Source organism: Dipodomys spectabilis, unplaced genomic scaffold (genome assembly GCF_019054845.1).
Source record: "Dipodomys spectabilis isolate Male_0828 unplaced genomic scaffold, ASM1905484v1 ptg000526l, whole genome shotgun sequence".
Taxonomy (NCBI): Eukaryota; Metazoa; Chordata; class Mammalia; order Rodentia; family Heteromyidae; genus Dipodomys; species Dipodomys spectabilis.
In genome coordinates, this window is record NW_024871203.1 from 1228349 (window position 1) to 1247106 (window position 18758).

General features: G+C 37.2%; 1 protein-coding gene across 1 annotated transcript in view; it reads right to left on the bottom strand.

Annotated features, from left to right (window-relative positions):
• Positions 1-18758, bottom strand: part of Pola1 (DNA polymerase alpha 1, catalytic subunit) — a 314048-nt gene that overhangs the window by 262585 nt on the left and 32705 nt on the right. The window contains exons 13-22 of the mRNA XM_042670176.1: positions 17779-17853; positions 16769-16907; positions 15643-15797; positions 13159-13243; positions 11675-11736; positions 9889-9978; positions 7690-7806; positions 4285-4460; positions 2027-2156; positions 1428-1547 (exon numbers count right to left, since the gene is read on the bottom strand). Coding sequence (XP_042526110.1) covers positions 1428-1547; positions 2027-2156; positions 4285-4460; positions 7690-7806; positions 9889-9978; positions 11675-11736; positions 13159-13243; positions 15643-15797; positions 16769-16907; positions 17779-17853 — 1149 coding nt within the window. The remainder of the gene's footprint in view (positions 1-1427; positions 1548-2026; positions 2157-4284; positions 4461-7689; positions 7807-9888; positions 9979-11674; positions 11737-13158; positions 13244-15642; positions 15798-16768; positions 16908-17778; positions 17854-18758) is intronic.

Below are 18758 nucleotides of genomic sequence, written 5' to 3' on the forward strand. Positions count from 1 at the left end.
GGGTAGAGGTATAGCCCAAGTGACAGAACACTTGTCTAACCAACACAAGGCCCTGAGTTCAAACCCCAGTACCACCCAAAAACTTTAGATGTGAAATCAATAGATATTAAAATACTAATTTTGTATTATACAAATTTTTAGATTATAAAGGAACACTTAACTTCATCATTCTCAGAGCTGGCCAGTGGCTCATTCCTGCAGTTCCTGCTACTCAGGAAGCAGAAATCACCAGGATAATCATATTTCAAGGCAAGCCTGGGTAAAAAGCAAGACCTCATCTCAACAAATAAGTCAGGCAATAGTGGTCTACATGTGTGGTGCCAGCTTTGCAAGAGGCTAAGAGTAGGAGGACTATAGTTCGAGACCAATCCAGAAGAAAAGGTTAGGAAGATCCTATCTCAAAATATAAGCTGGACTTTAACATTCCATTCTTACCCTGAATTAATTACTACTAAAGCTAATAAAAACAGGAACTATAATCCAATGTCAGGAAAGCCACTCCAGAGATCTTACTGTGGAGATCATAATCATACAAACTGAGTATCCCCAATCTGAAGTATGAAATGCTTTAAAATTTGGAATTTTTTTCAATATCACAATATAAACCGGAAAATCCACACTTGATCCTCTTGTGACTGATGACTTAAAAATATTGTGTAAAATGACGTTCAAGCTCTATGTATAAGGTATATGTGAAACATAAATAAATTTCATGTTCAGACTTGCATCCATACCCAAGATTCTTCATTAGATATATGCATATATCTCACAATCCAAAAATCTTAAATTTGAAACACTTCTAATCCAAGCATTTTAGATCAGATATACTCAACATGTACAGAAAAATGTAGCACAAAAATAAAGGCTTCTAGCCAGTACCTCATGCCTGTAATCCTAGCTGCTCAATCTGAAGGTCTTAGTTCAAAGCCAGGTCAGACAAGAAAAGTCCATGGGAAGCTTATCTCCAACTAACCACCAAAAGGGCAGAAGTAAAGCTGTGCCTTAAATGGTAGAACACCAGCTTTGAACAAAAAAGCTAAGGGACAGTGCCAAGAACTTGAGTTCAAGCTCTAATCACCAAGAAAAAAAAAATGAATGAATAAAGAGTCCTAGATTTAAGGAAATGAAAGGTTTACCCTTGGGCTTATGTGTGAAAGCACTTTCTGTATTAGTCACCTGTCAGAGAGGTCTAATGACACCCTCAAAGAATAGCATGTTTCACAAATAATTTTTGCCTGTCCCGAAGGGGCAGAAAAAACAACAAGAAAACAGCCATACAAGCACAATGGAACAAACCTGGCATGGCTTATAGTATATGGGGGTTGAATATCTTGGAAACAGATGTTATCACAGAAAAAAAAAGCATTTAGGTAATAAAAAAAAAGAAGAATAGGAAAAGGCAAAATACCATGCAATTTTTGACCCACCAGTTTTTGCTGAGGTTTTCTGAAATTCTGCTTGTCAGGCACAATATAGTTGTTTTCATAAAATGCATGAAGCAACAAGAATTCATTTCGCTCAGCTCGTCCACCCATCAGTGTCCTAGACTATTAAAAAGAATTTCTTTGTTTAAAAATTTGAGCATGAAATCATAATAAACAAAAGCAGTTCTGAGTCAGTTAATTTAATCATGGTACCACCCTTAAAACCACTCCTAGTAAGAAAGGCTTCATTTTGTTAAATTATTTCTAACATGTTCCTTAAGCATTATAGTTAAGGGAGACAAAGAGGGCTTAAAATATCAACAGCTTGGCTATTTCCTTACTTCCCAATGGAGCATCCACCAAATACACACTTCCGGATGTTAGAGAGATGATCTTTATATTCACCCAAATTCAACACACTGCACCTGGCATTCCTCCCTTTCCCCAACTAGTTGTTCTTCTTACAAAAGAAGTCCAGCTTTCAGAACCAAGTTACTCGTTTTATAACCATGCATTTAGTCTCATTATCATATAACAACTACCCCAAGCAAACACTGAATCCAACAGGAAATGCTTTTTCCCCATTCCTAAGTTAAATTTACCATAATGTTCCCAGCGATGTTAGTGATCTGCAATGCTAATGGAAGAACATTTAGCTCACACATGATCTGCAAAATGAACCTGGCATCTTTCCAGGTGTGTTCCAACAGGTACAACAGATGAGAAGATTCACTGTACAGAAAAGTAAGAATGAAACAGAATCAAGTAATTAAAAGAAACAATGACTATAATCAGAACTTCATAAAATATTACAAAGAATTTTTGGTATAAGTAACTGTAGAGCTACAGCACCTTGGCTTTGGAAGCAATTTAAAACAAGGTTGGTATGTAATTAGGAATGCATTCATACCACTGATCCCTGTGCCCTTCTCTGAAACACACAAAAAAAATCCATAAAGTGAAATTATGTGTTAACTACAACCTTGAAACTGCCTAAGTCTTTTCATTCATGCTGTCAAATATATACTGCATGACTACTTAATGTCAAGCACTGGCTGCTACGACTACAACTGAAATATCCTGTCCTTGTGGAGCTTATGTCCCTATGGGGAAGACAGAGTTTAAAAAAAAAAAAAAAAGAAGTTAAATGTGTAGTATTTAGTATCAAGAACTGACACTGCACCTTTATGTAGGAAACTGGAAAACTTTACTGACAACAAAGACCTAGAAGAGGTAAAGGACCAAGCTTGTGGATGAGTATGTGAGAAAAATACATTCCAGGCAGATAACAGCATATTCAAAGGCCCCAAGTCAGATACAGATCTGGTATACCGTTCCAGAACCCAGAAGGAAATCAGTATGTCTGAAGAAGACATAAAGCTGTAAAGAACAGTTAGGAAATTAGGCTATGGTTAACAGCATAGAGAAACTTTGTATAGGACAACATAGGCCAAAATGAGGACCCTATATTTTTAACTTTGAAATAGTCACTGGGAGATGTCGAACAGATTTAATTTTAGTGGAATAACTGGTCCTGAATTTAAAATAGACTACAATAGCTGAACATCAGTGGCTCATGCCTGTAATCCCAGCAACTCAGGAGGTACAAACTGAGAGGATTTCACTTTTAAGGCCATCCTAGGCGAAAAAAATGTTTCAAGACTCCATTTCAATCAAAAAGCCAGGCATGGTGGTTTGCGTCTATGGTCTCAGCTACATGGGGGACTGTAGGTTGAAGGGTTGCAATCTGTGGATAGCCTGGGTCCTAATGCAAGACCTTACCTAAAAATAACTAAAGAGATGGAGGTATGGCTTAGGTCACAGAGTCTCTACCTATGAGGCCCTGAGCTCAAATGCCAATACTGCCAAAAAACAAATCACAAGGGGACAAGGACAAAAGCAAAATATTAGTATATAAGAATATGACTTGTTCCTTGTGAAACTCATGATGGAGTTTAATCCTCATTATTTTATTACTACAAGAGTAGAAGCAGAAATAGTAGCATAGGACACAAAGGAGTGGTAGCATCTCCCTATAATCCCAGTTAGGATGGAGGCATAAGTAGGGGACTACAGTCTAAGGCTGGAGCCCAGGCAAAACCTTACGACCGTAACTGAAAAATTAAAGCAAAAAGGATGAGGGCATGGTTCAAATGGTAGAGTGCCTGCCTAGTAAGCACAAGGCTCTGTGCTCAAACGTCAGTATCAATAATTAATTGATATCTCATGATTGAATACTATTGAGTTTCTAGTAAGAGACCAGAATATATACACATGTGTTCTGTGCCTCATATCACGTGATGCCCAATACTACCTCAGATGCTTACAGCAAAGATCACCACTAATTGAGGCCTCTAAATCCCAGATGTACGAAATTGTAAGCCAAAACAAACCTCCTTTCTAATTTATCCAGTATGTGTTGTTGTGCTTATTATCAACAAAAAATGAATAAAGACATCCAGTAATCCAGGGGAAAGAGATACGAGAAGTGGTCAAAGCCACATATATTTAGAAAGTCAATAATACAACTACTTAAAGATAATAAAAATAGGGGCTGGGAAGGTGGCTCAGTGGTAGAGTGCTTGCCTTGCATGCATGAGGCCCTGGGTTTGATTCCTCAGCACCACATAAGCAGAAAAAAACGAAGTGGAGCTGTAGCTCAAGTGGTAGAGCCCTAGCCTTGACTTGAAGAGCTGAGGGACAGCGCCCAGGCCCAGAGTTCAGGCCCCACAACCAACCAAAAAAAAAAAAAAAAAAGATAATAAAAATATATAAAAAAAAATAAGTACAGCAGAAGAAAACTTCAAAAGAAGTTGAGCTGGCAATATTCTGATGAATTCTGAGGAATCCAGGATCATACCTGTACATATTCCGTACATTCTCCATTGGAATTACAACCCTTTCTGTTTTCAGAATCTGTTGAACCAGGTCTGTTAAATGGTAGCTTTTACAGTGAATCAATTCCTTGGCTGAAATTTCCACATCACAAATCATTCGGCCACAGGTAGCATTTCTTTCACCAAATCCACTCCGGCTCTGCAAGACAGAGAAAAGGCAAATCCCATGAAAGGGCTGATGCTGAGAACATTCCATTCTAACCTATTTTAAAGCTGACCCTAAAAGGATAATGAAGAAACCCTTCTTCCATTTACCAGTCAAATATTTTTGAACACTTACTATATATCAGATATTGTTCTAGGCACTCTGGATATAGTAGTGAGCAAAACAGAAAAGATTCGATTTGGTTTTTTTAATGTAATAAAAAAAAAAACAGCATAGGATTGGAAATCTGGCCTAGTAGTAGAATACTTACCTAGCATGCAAGAAGCCCTGATTCCTCAGAACCATATAAACATAAAAGGCCAGAAGGGGTGCTATGGCTTAAATGGTAGAGTGCTACCCTTGAGCAAAAGAAGCTCAGGGACAGTGCCCAGGCCCTGAGTTCAAGCCCCAGGACTGGCAATAAATAAATAAATAAATAAATAAATAAATAAATAAATAAATAAATAAATAAATAAATAAATAAATAAATAAATAAATAAATAAATAAGCAGGCAAGCATAGATCTGCTTATCACCAATGCAAGGCCCTTAGTTCAAACCCCAGTAACACAAAAAAAGAAAACCAGCAAACACAAGAAATGTTACAGCTTGGGCTGGGAAGGTGGCTCAGTGGTAGAGTGGGTTCAATTCTTCAGCACCACATAAGCAAAAAGAAAAAAGCCGGAAGTGGTGCTGTGGCTCAAGTGGTAGAGTGCTAGCCTTGAGCTGAAGGACAGTGCCAAGGCCCAGAGTTCAGGCCCCACGACCGGACCCCAAAAAAAAAAAAAAAAAGAAATTTTACAGCTTTAGGAGGTAATATGCAGATGACAAAGAAGGAAAATAAAGCAGGGTGAGATGGAAAAGGACTTCGAAGGGACTGCATTTTAAATAGAGCGATCAGGGTAGGCCTTAACAAAGAAAAAAAACAAAGTATTTGGATGAAGTGCTAGTAACTACCATCCTACCATAAAAATAGGAACAAGAAAAGCAAGAACAGCCGGGCACTGGTGGCTCACGCCTGTAATCCTAGCTACTCAGGAGGCTGAGATCTGAGGATCGCGGTTCAAACCCAGCCCAGGCAGGAGAGACCGTGAGACTCCGATCTCCAATAAACCACCAGAAAACCAGAAGTGGCACTGTAGCTCAAGTGGTAGAGCGCTCGCCTTGAGCTGAAGAGCTGAGGGACAGCGCCCAGGCCCAGAGTTCAAGCCCCACGACCGACAAAAAAAAAAAAAGAAAAGAAAAGCAAGAACAATAGCTCCAATGATGATCAAACTAAATTCACTTGAAGAATGGCTCAAGTTGGTAGCATGCCTGTCAAGCAAGTGTAAGGCCCTGACTTTAAGTTCCAATACTGCCAAAAGAAAAAGAAAAGGTCATGGGGCTTGAACTGGGAGCCTCACACTGACTCACCATGCTTGCTCACTCAGCTGGTGCTCTACCATTTAATTCACATCTCTAATCTAGGTTTTTGCTGATTGTTTTGGAGGTGAAATCTCACAGACTTTTCTGCCTGGGTTGGATCCAAACCACAGTCCTTTGAATCTCAGTCTTCTGAGTAGCTAGGATTACAGACCTGAGTTGCTGGCACCAGGCTTCATTGGTGTCTCATAGCTCCTTTGCATTCATTCCATCTTTTTCTAAGTAATAGTGACTTCTGAAGCCTCCGGCCCTGTCCTGAGGACTATCATTTAGAAATGCCAAAGAGAAGCTAAAATGGCATTCTATCTTTGTTTACTATTCCAAGATTTAATTGTTAATTTTAAAAACTACCAATGGACCAGGTGCTGGTAGCTCACACCTTTAATCCGAACTACTCACAAGGCTCAGATATGAGGATCACAGTTCAAAGCCAGCTCAAGAAAGACTTGAGACTCTTATCTCCAATTGACCACCAAAAAGCTGAAAGTGGAGCTATTACTCAAGTGGAAAGCACTAGCCTTGAGGAAAAAAAAAAAAACCAGGACCAACACAAAAAAGAAAAAAGAAACTACCAATGGCTTTTACAAATAAAATACTGTATTCAAAGGAAGCTATGTTTAGTGCCAAAGTTATAATAACACTATGGGGAAGGAGGAGTAAAACAAAAATAAAATGAATGAATAAATGAGAGTTGAGGAACCTCTAAATATTTTATTAAGTTATAAAATGATAGACTGGGGCTGGGAAGGTGGCTCAGTGGTAGAGCGCTTGCCTTGCATGCCTGAGGCCCTGGGTTCGATTCCTCAGCACCACATAAGCAAAAAGAAAAAAGCCGGAAGTGGCCCTGTGGCTCAAGTGGTAGAGTGCTAGCCTTGAGCTGAAGAGCTGAGGGACAGTGCCCAGGCCCAGAGTTCAGGCCCCACGACCGGACCCAAAAAATAAATAAATAAATAAATAAATAAATTAAATTAAATTAAATGATAGACTTAGCCAGGTGCCAGTGGCTTACACTTGTAATCCTAGCTACTCTGAGGATCACAGTTCAAAGCCAGTCCAGGCATAAAAGTCTCCATGAGATTCTTATCTCCAATTAACCACTCAAAAACCAGAAGTGGAGCTGTGGATCAAAGTGGTAGAGTGCTAGCCTTGAGAAAGAGAGCTCAGGGACAGCATCCAGGCCCTGATTCAAGCCTCACAACTGACAAAAATAAAAATATAAAATAGAACTAAATAAAATGATAGCCTTCTAATTCTGTTCATGTTTGTGAGTTCAAATTTTTTTCATTAATCAACATGATTGTTATACTATAATCGTTTATATAAAGAAAAAAAAAGGGTAAATAGATCATCTTTTCTCTTTCATTATCAATTATCCAAATAGGAGGTTGGAACCAACAATACAAATAGTATCAAATGTTCTTTAAGTGTTTGTTTGCTTGTTCGGGTTGTTACTATTTTATGGCATATCCTGTAACAAGATAAACAAATCCTATTTCAAAAATATAGTGTTCTATGGTAGCTATCACATATTTTTAAAAGCCAAACTAAGCCAGGTGCTCAGGCTCATGCCTGAAATCCTAGCTAATCAGGAAGCTGAGATCTGAGGATCGCAGTTCAAATCCAAACCAGGCAAGAAAGTCTGCTGTGGGCCTCTTACCTCCAATAAACTACTCAGAAAAAGCTGGAATTAGAGCTGTGGTAGAACACGAGCCTTGAAAACAAAGAGGCTCAGGGACAGCGCCCAAGTCCCTAGTTTGGCAAAATAAATTTAACAAAATAAAATGATTTTTCAAAATTATTACCCCAAGCTTTGGCATACTGGATCGTTTCAGCCGACTGATCTTGGACCAGTGAGGAACTTTGCACACATTAATTCTCTGCAGGAGCACTTCCAGTTCAAACCCATAAATATTATGACCCTAGTTAGAAAAAAGAAGGCAGCCAATAATATTAGAACAAATGCAAATTAGAAGAGTTTATCTTCAAATGCACAGGATTTCTTTGCCCTTTCTTTTCCTGGTCTCTAATTGAAGACATCACGAGCCTACCTCCGATTGGGGGTCCTTTCTTCTTCAGGAATTTATTCATCAGCAGCATTCATTAGCTTTGACATTAACAAGGCTGCTAAACAGATTGCTGGAATAAACTTTATTTCATACTAATTGAGACAAGGTTCATATGATGTCTTTTAATTTGCAGTTCATGCCTCATAATGTCGGAGGCAAATGCAAATTTTAATGCCCCATACCTTTTCCATATCAGTAAATGCTCTTCAAACAATTTCATTTTGCTTCCCTGAGAACAGAAAATCTGCCTGTGTGATAGATATATCACTTCATATAAGACTTCTTAGAAAACTCAGGAACCGCATGCTGTTTCAACTGTGAAAACTGAGTTCCAATACTATTGATTTAGATCTTTAATGAGCAAAAATTTAATATATAATACCAGTGAACAGTTCAAATAAGAAACTTGAAACCAGGGAACAAAACTATACAGGACAGAAATAACTCAAAAATGTAACCAGAGTTTACATTCCTATAATTATTTCCATTTTCCTTGTGAATAACATTACTCACATGACACGCTTAGTCAAAATTTGCTGAGTAGTACATTAGATTAGTACATAACTTTGTTACTAAGTTCAATTAAAAATATATACCACCACTTAGAGTAGATAAAATCACACAGATGGAGATTAGAGTGGTGATTGCTGGGGCTAAAGAAAGAGGGACTAAAAGGTACAGAGTTTTAGTTTTCAGAAGAGGAACAGTTACGGAGATGGTGATGGTATAAACGTGGCAATAGTTGCACAACATTATAAAGGTAGTTACTAACATAAATTGTACACTTAAAGGTAGTTTATTCTATGTTATAGGTACTCTGCCAAGATATAAAGATACACCCAAACATACACACATATACACAGTAGTACTATCTATTAAAAGACCCAATGGACATAGTTTCATTTCTAAATTATCCAAGATCAGGCATCCAAGCCATGCCAGGGTTTCTATGTTACATGTGGGTTTCTCACACACAGAGACATAGCTTTAATACCCTTAAGCTGGGCTCTGTGACATCTCCTTGGTGTTCAAGATACAGTTATTAGAGGCAAGGTGCTGAACCAAAGAACTATGAATAGAATCTCCTTGGTGTCTTAAAGATGGATCCTGAAATAATGTAAGGGAAGTAAGTGGGTGCAGATATTTGTAGCAATCCACATACTTTTAGGCCTTTCCACCAACAGAAAAGGGATCCAACAGGAAAAATGAACCTGAATTATAGGGCAAACATTTCAGTAAGGCTTCAATGTAACCAAATTACTCATACTACATTTAAAATATAGGCACTTACAATCTCTTAGCTCTGAAAAAGCAAACTAACTCTTGACAGATCCATTAATTCAAATAAAAGACAAAAGGATACCTATCAAAAAGCCTACAAACAAGGGAGGCTAGAAGATGCAAAAGAGCAAAATGTTACTGTATGACTCCTAGGAAATGGATCATGCTATCTCAATGAATTATTAGTTTACACTATCTAGTGGAAACATACCAGATTGTCAAGGGGAAAAAAAAATTTCTAGCCCTGAGCCCTCAAAAGAATGTATCATACAGAGCCGCTGCACTCATAAAATACTTGAATTAGTTTCTGTCACCACTAGACAACTGGCTACTAACCAAAAATTCTGAAGATACTAACGGTCTATGCAGTTGTTAACAGATATGCTGCTTTCTAACAGTAAAATGAATGGAGTATCATACACTATAATAGTAATTCAGAGGATGCTTTTATATTAGAAAAAAAAATTACAATGGGCTAAGATGTTTTCCTCTTTCTATTAGCAGGAAGTATAACAATTCCCACCAGTCCATGGGGTCTGAAAAGATTCTTTAGTCCTCAGAAGTAAACAGCCAATAATTTAGATTAACGAAGTCACTCTGAAAAAATTAAGAAATGAAGAGCTTCCCCACAACACAGATCAAACATCTACTCACCACAATGACATCAGGATCAATTTTGTGAACTTTTGCAAGGAAAAAACCTAGCAATGTTCTTTCTGTTGTAGCAACCTCAACCTTCACATTCTGTTAGATAGAAACATACTTGTCACTGACTCTTTTAAGTACTATGCCTTTGCTTCTTGTTCAAGCAGACTAAGATTTCTTAGGGCTAAATGCAATGCCTATTTCAAAACTAAATGCAGCAGTGAAATTTCTGATTCTGTTTATTATTATAATAACAATTTCACAAGGTCTCTGAGGAGCTCATCCTAATAATATGCTGTGAAAACACAAAATTTTAAGTGCTAAGCAACATTAAGAACAGAAATGTCCTTCCACAGAGACATATTTGTGCATTGGACACATTTTAAAGCATATAAATCAGAGTACCTTTCAAAAATACCACTTTGCCATATAATCCCTGGTAGACTTCACTGTTTTTGTATTTATCAGGCAACGAAATCCCAAGAACTGTATAAACTAATCTCAAATAGCGGTGTAAGAATCAATAAATAAGAAACTGCAAGTGCCTTAAGAATAAAATTTATCTTCACACAAAGGCTTCCATTTAGATTACTAAATATAAATTAGATATTCAGAAAATATATTATAAAACTCTTCAAATGAAAGTTGATGGCTCTTATGTTTTGTAACATGAACTCAGTTTTTAAAAAATGTCAGCTTGACTCTAAGAATTTTCCTGTAATTTTATTTGACTAAGTACTTCAGGGCATGACACAAATGATAACCTAAACCTGATAGTAGCCCCCAACTACTGAACTTCTCATGCTAATTCAAAATAATGTAAGTGGAGCCTAACAATGTTACTAGCAGTTAACTTTGCCATAGGAAGACATTGACAAATAAAGCTATTACTTTCTCAATACAATTAGTTGTATAAAACAGAGGGTCTCCTAAAATAAATTCTTTGTCTTTTTTTCTGGTATTGGAGTTTAAACTCAAGAACTTTATGCTTGCTCAGCAGCTCTCTATCATTTGAGCATGCTCCTGGTCCTTTTTGCTGGATTCTTTGTTTTTCTTTTTTGCTCCACCCCCACGCCAAATAGGGTCTCGCTTTTTGCCTGGACTGGCCTGAGCCACAATCCTCCTATTTAAGCTGCCTGAATTGCTGAGATGACAGGTGCATATCCTAGTGTTCAGCATTTTTTGGTAATTGAGATGAGGTCTTCTAAATTTTTCCCTAGATTGGTCTTGAACAATCCTCCGAATCTCAGTCTCACAAGGATCTAGGATTATAGACATGAGCCACTGAACCTGGCTGAAAATGAAATTCTTGACACTGAATATATTTCACTTTTGTGAAAACCCCACTAAATTGTACTACTCTCTCTGATATTTTCATAAGAGTTTATGATTTCTTCATGGAACACACTAGAAGTTTAGAGATCACTGACCATATTATATAGCCCTATAATAGCTATAGTATTCCCAACTTCACTTGGTTGAACTCACCCAACACCTTCCAAAAATAATCATAAGATCATTCATTCAGTAAAAGCTTCCAGTAAGCCATCTAAAGTCTACCCATATACTAATACAATGTACAATTCCATTACTTTCAGATGATAAAACATGTAAATCTTTTAAAATAATATTTCTAGGTTTTGGTTTCTAATACATTTTAATGAGCTAATGCCAAACTCTGATCTAAAACAAGACACCTAATAAAATACATAACTACCTGTCTCTACTAATCTATACCATTTTCCTCTTTCCAGACAAATAGATCCTCATATCTAAGAGGAACAAAGTTATTTACCTTTTCATTAATGACTTCTTTGAAAGCATATGGAAATATACAGTCCTTTGGTTTAGAAACAACTGTAAGAAGGAAACAAAAAGATTCCAATATCCATCTTAGTCCAAATTCAGGTAATATACATGTCTCCAAATGAAAACCACATTAAATATAAGTCAAATTTCCCCTAATTCCTACAATTAAGAAGGCCAAGCTGGGTTCCCGTGGCTCATGCCTGTAATCCTACCTACTCAGGAAGCTGAGATCTGAGGATCTTGGTTCAAAGCCAACCCCGGCAGGAAAATCCATGAGAGTTTTATCTCCAATTAACCACCAGAAAACCAAAAGTGGCACTGTGGCTCAAATGATAGAGCACTCGCCTTGAGCTGAAGAGCTGGGGGACAGCACCCAGGCCCAGAGTTCAAGCCCCACAACAAAAAATAAAAAAAAATAAAAGGTCAAGTAGCGCTGGATATAGTTCAGTGGTAAAGTGCTTGCCTCACAAGTGCAAAGTCCTGGGATCAATCCCCAGTGCCAAAAAAGAAAAGACAAAAAAAAGTTTTAAAAAAAAAAAAAAAAGTCAAGCAATTCCATTCGTCACTTTGTTGAACCTTAAAGGAACAGCTAGAACCCTATGTCTACACAACTATTAAAACGGCTTTAAAAACATTTGTTATCCACTGGAATTAGAATGGCAGATTATAATAATCTTCCCCCATAGAAATTCAAACACTATTACAAGCTTACTCAGTATAAAATGAGGAATTCAGTTCCCTTTTTCCAAAGTTGGAAAAAAATAAAGATGATCAAAGCTTCATTTACTATACCAAAAGTTTTTTGCCTCACATAATTACATACACTGAGGAGGTAAATAAATGCATATTAAAGGCACTATGACTGCTCATCCAGCTATTATCATTTTTCCATGTGTTTTAACTATTTAAGGAGTAATTATACCTCACACAGTCCTCTGGTGTGTTTCCTAGTAGCATTTTCTTAACACCCAAAAAAAGAGACGAGAGAAGCTGCCCAAGTTAAGATCTGATTCTGGACTGGAAAAGATCCCAGAAAACATAATACATCAGTAGTGTTATTCCCTCTCTCCTCGTTAAGAAATGTATTTAACTGACCAAGCTCTCACATGAAATACATCAGAATTCTCCTGAGAAAATGAATCAAAATACAAATGCAGAATTTTCACCCACTGAATTTTATGCATAGCACACTCAACTCCGATTTGATATTACCGATTTGATAACTCCTCACAAATAGGTAAACATTTATTTTTGGCATCTTGCCTCATCACACACACACCAAAAAAAAAAAAAAACCTTTGGCCAATAAAGCTTAGTTTCCACAGCTGAAAACAACCTTCTTTAACAATATGCACTAACTACTCTTGAAAACAATTTTTGAAAAACAAGTTACTGGTCCAACAGCTGGAGAAAAAAAATAAAAAATTCAAATCAAGCTATTAGTAAACCATCTCTTAAAAGAATACATACCACAGAAGTGTGATTGAAAGGGCGGTTGTGGGGGTGCTTTGTCTAATTCAAAATGGTGATGGACCAAAGCTGCTATAGCAATAATCTGCAAAGGAAGAAGGGGGGAAAAAAATCACCAGACACCTATTACATTCTGCATTCTCACGAAAACCACCAAGAGTATAAAAAAAATTTAAGTCCATATGAATACTTCTAACTTTACTATGAAAATATTTAAATAAGTTTAAAAATACAGAGAAGCAGAGCAAATAAAATTGACTCCCACAAATCCATCACCCACTTCCAACTACCATCTCATCTATAGCCCTACCTACTTCCTGCTTCCTCCCAGATCATTTTGAAGCAAAACCCAGACATAACGTATCATTTTAGCTGAAACTATTTCACCATGAATATCTGAAACAGGGCTTTCCAACCTCAGCACTATTGACATTTTGGACAAATAATTCTGCCATGGGGACTGTCTAGGGCACTATAGGATGTTTAGCAGCATCTTAGACTATATCCACTAGATGCCAGTAGTACCATCCCCACCTATTCACCCAATCCCTGAGTCATGGCAATCAAAATGTCTTCAGTAAGTTTTAATATGGTCCTTATTTACTGATACAAGATGATCTAAACTTACCTTGGATATTTTTCTGTTCTCTGCTCTTCTCCATAGAGCCCTATTTCCTTTACTAGGAAATGATATGTGGAAACCTCACTCTGGACCCTAGGAATGGATGCTGCTTTTAACTAAACACTAATTAAACCTTTCACAAACAATTTATTAACTCTAGTCATCTACTGTATAAACTATTATTTACAAGATCAAGGCCTGGGAGCCAGAAGCCAGCAGCTCACATCTATAATCCCAGTTACTTAAGAAAGGGGAGATTAGAATGACCACAGGGCAAGGCCAGCACAGGCTAAGGGTTCTCATGGACACAGTGGCACATGTCTGCCATCCCAGATATAGCAGGAAGCATAAATAGGAGAACTGCCTAAAGGAAAAAACAAGACACTATCTCAAATAAAACTAGACAGCAAAAAAAAAAAAAAGGCTGGCACTATGGATCAAGTGATAGCTTGAAACCCTGAGTTCAAACCTCAGCACTCCCTCCCCCCGCCAAAAAAAAAAACAAGGGCTAGGGATATAGCTAAGTGATAAGGTCTTAAATTCAATACATAAATAATGTTTTTAAAAAGTGAAAAGGAGGAATGTTGGGGGTGAGGGAGGGAAGGGATAGTTGGACAACATGAAAGAAGGAAAGGGGTAACAATAATTGACAAGAAATGTACTCATTGCCTTACTCATGTAACTGTAACCCCTCTGTACAGCATCTTAACAATAAAATAAAATTTTAAAAAATAAAAGGTGAAAAGATTGACAAATGCTCTTTAAAAAGATCACGATCAGTGACAAAAAGAACTTAGAAGCAAACATATAGAAGTTCTCATTAACCACAGTGAGCCAAACATAAGCATAAAAAATTGGCAAATTGAACCCAAGCACTGGTGGCTCATGCCTATCATCCAAGGAAGCTGAGATCTGAGGATCGTTGTTCAAAGACAGTCCAGGCAGAAAAGGTCAAGAGAGTCTTATCTCCAATTTAAAAAGTCAGAAGTGGAGCTGTTGCTCAAGTAGTAGAGCACTAGCCTTGAACAAAGTAGTTCAAGGACAGCAGCCAGGCTGGCACAAAAAAATTTAAAAAACAGTAAAAATCAGGGTTACCTCTGGGCACCAGTGGCTCACACCTAAATCCTAGCTACTCAGGAAGCTGAGACCTGGAGGATTATGAAGCCAGTCTGGGCAGATAAATCTGAGAGACTGGAGGCATGGTGGCTTAAGTGATAGATTATAAGCTGTAAGCTAAAAAGCCAAGTAAGAGTGAAGCTAAGCAATGGCAATAAGTTACCAAGTTGAAGCTCCAGCACTGGCACACTAGCAAAAAAATAAACAGGGTTTGAGTAGCTCAAGTGGTAGAGAGCCATTCTAACAAGCCCAAGGCCCTAAGTGCAAACAGAACCAAAAGGAAGGAAGGAAAGAAGGACGGGGAAGAGAGAGAAGGAGGGAGGGAGAGGTAGACAGGGGAGGGGAGGGGAATGTGCATGCTTTGAGAAGTACATGAAGACAGAGTTAAAATGATACAATGCCCAAGACCAGCTTTAAAATACTTCAAGACAAATGAAGGGGAAGGGAGATAAATCTCACAAAATCTTGATAGCAGATGAACATGTATGATAAGCATAGGAAGTTTACTATATTATTTTCTGTGTCCACTTTAAAAACAAAAATATATTTTAAAAATATATACGTAATTAATTTCAACAATTTGAAATTGCAATACAAGACAAATTAAATTCATTCTCCAAAATAGTCTGATAGTGAATCAGTATTCTTTCCCCTCCAAAACCAACATTGTCTTGAAGACTAGCTATACAAGTTCAGACCAGTATTGTACATAAGGCATACATACAAAATCTGTACAGTTTCTTTACCTCATTTTGATGGTTCTTTACATTCTGCATTGTCTTCATGCTAAAAGACATCACTACAAGCGGAGGAGGACCAGCATCCTTAATTACATTCACCAAGTCTGGTTTCAAAGCCATTGCTTCAAATTTACACCAACTGATTGGCTGATTCAACAGCTCTGAAAAATAGATGCAACACATCAATAGATACTTACTGAAAAAGTACTGTAATTATGACATCTGTGATTAACAGAGATACTCTTCTAATAAGAATGACATTAAGATCTAACTAACATAAGATTCTTCTGTGGGAGGTGGGGGAGGGAAGGGATAGTGGACAACAAGGGAAGGGGTAACAATGATTGACAAGAAATGTAGTCATTGCCTTACTCATGTAACTGTAACCCCTCTGTACAGCATCTTTACAATAAAATAAAATAAAAAATCTTAAAGAAAGAGTCATAAATCCTCTCTTCTAATGACATAACATCTAACTAAATATAAGACAAATTTAGTGGGTGGTATGCCAATCTGTATGTGTGTTTGATTTCTTAGGGGAAAAAAAAAGGTCCATAGCTTTTATAAAATATTCCAAAGAAAAGACCTAATATAGGCTTTTAAAAAATCAAAATAATGGCAGGGCACTGAATGGCTCACACATATAATACTAGCTACTCAGGAGGCTGAAATCTATTTTTCTTTGCTAGTCCTGAGCCTTCAACTCAGGGCCTGGGCACTGTCCGAGCTCTTTTGCTCAAGTCTAGCACTCTACCACTTGAGCCACAGTGCCACCTCTGGCTTTTTCTGTGCATATGGTACTAAGGAATCAAACCCAGGGCTTCATGCATGCTAGGCAAGCACTCTACCACTAAGCCACATTCCCAGCCAAGGCTGAGATCTAGAGGACTGCAATTCAAAGAAATATCTGGGAGACACCAAAATAATCAGTTAAAAAAAAAAAAAAGGCTAGAGATGTGGCTCAAGTGGTAGAACAGCAGCTGAGCAAGCAAGCTGAATCCAGCACAAGGCGCTGAGTTCAAACTTCAGTACCATAAAAAATAAACAATGCCTTGGAGGAATCATAACAAATTTTAACTTCCCTTTAAGAAACCACATCATCTACAGCAATCTATTTAGCATTTATCCTTACGTGGGTTTTTTACTTCAAGCCAACAGGGTCCTTTGATCTTTCTGTTCATCAAGAACAGTTCCAAGCTGGATGTGTTAGTTCCAAATACATGAGAAAACGTTTCTCCTTTCAAATCCTGAGGAAGCTGCGGCATTTCCGCCTAAAAAAGGAAAAACAAAAAAGCTCTTTTGTTTAAAACTATTACTTCACATTTTTCAGTCTATATTCGAAATAAACAAAAGGCTCTCTATGAAGTAGAAGAAACCCCTTTGATATATATGAAATGTAATTTGCCACAAATGAAATCCAAAACAATTCACAGTAGGAAACAAAAACAATTCACAATGACAAAATAATGCATCTTGATGATACCCATTAGAAGAAAAATAGGACAAGAAGCTCCCCCAAAAAACAGAATTTCTGTCCAGAGCCATGCATGCCTCACTGATAAAGAATAGCCAAGTAAGTAGCACTCCATTAGAAGAATGGAAAGCAATAGAGTGAGACTCATTGACAATGTTTCCATGTACTTTGCATCACCACTGTCAAAAACATTTCTTAAAAGTTTCTCTTTTCCAACATCATGGGACCCAAACACTAGAACAGAGGTAAAAAGAGGTTAAAGTCCAGTTAATTAACACCCCACTGCAATGACCCTGCCTGCCACAGGAGCAAGAGGAGCGCTATTGCGATGCTACTGACACTCCTCTCTCACCTTTCAACTGCTCACAAGAGACACTTCAACAGACTAATGATGTCCAACTCCATCATGTAGCATTTATTCCACTTGACAAATTGTTGTGCTGTTCCAATTCATTTAAAGATACATACTTAAAAGCAGAAAGAAGCAGTATAACCTGTAGTCTTTGTACTTAAATTAATTTTACCCATTTCAGTAAGTCTACCTCAATGAACTGTGGGCTTAAGGAGCCTTAAATACTTCTCACTGAAAGCCAGATGAAAGTTCAAAAACAGAAAAATGCTGAAAAGCCAACACCCAGTAATTTTTTTTTTTTTTTAGTTTAACTTACCGAGTATCTAACTTCTAAGTAGTCAGACTTTTCTGGAACATCAGGTATTTCAAAAGCATAATTCTTTTCCACTGTCTGGGTAAGCAGATATTTTAAAACTCATTAGGAAAAAAATGCTTCAAACATTAAACTGGTCAGTAAAACATGCAAATACATGTTCCTGTATTTAATATGCACATATCGAGTATCCTTACAGAACACAAAGGTAAGTAAAGCCAGAAAGACATCCTTTCCTCTTTCAACTTCTACAAAAAACACTTAGTGACAAAATGCTGAAAGAACTTCTCCTAAACGACTTTAGGAGAAGTTACAGTTTTACTGTATTAGATTTGTTACTAGTTCATATTAAGGAATTTCATTTGCTAAAAAAGAAATGTAATTATAGCTCATATGACTGAGTATTGGCTATGTATCAAGGGTCTTTAATCACTTATTATTAATTAATCCAATAAACTCTTCATTTCAACAACTTATAAGCCCTATTTCTCAACACAAAGAAATTTCTCAGCTTTGGGCACTTGTCCAGTCACATACCAATAACCAGCAAGGTAAGATTTAAAGTGCAAGTAATTGGGCCCCAGTACCTATGATCTTTACCGCTAAACCACATCATCTGGCTTTGTTTGTAGTTCATTTGTTTGCATTACTGGGGATCAGACACAGTGCTTTGTACACTGCTGTTGGAATTTTAAAGATGTGGCTTGCCATAACTAAAATGCTCAAATAACTAAGATTGTATCTTTAGCAACTGAATTTTCCCTTTATGGTAATCACTATTAACAACCAGCATTCTGAGTGGGCTTTCAACCCCTGCAATTATGGCCAAAGACATCAAAATCAAGATAATATATTATATATAATCACATGAATAAAAGATATCCATTCTATCAGAAATAGCATCATAGTCCAGATTTCCTCAAGGTAAAAAGTTACTTAACCTTCTACTCCAAATACACTGACAGGAACTAATATAAACAAAA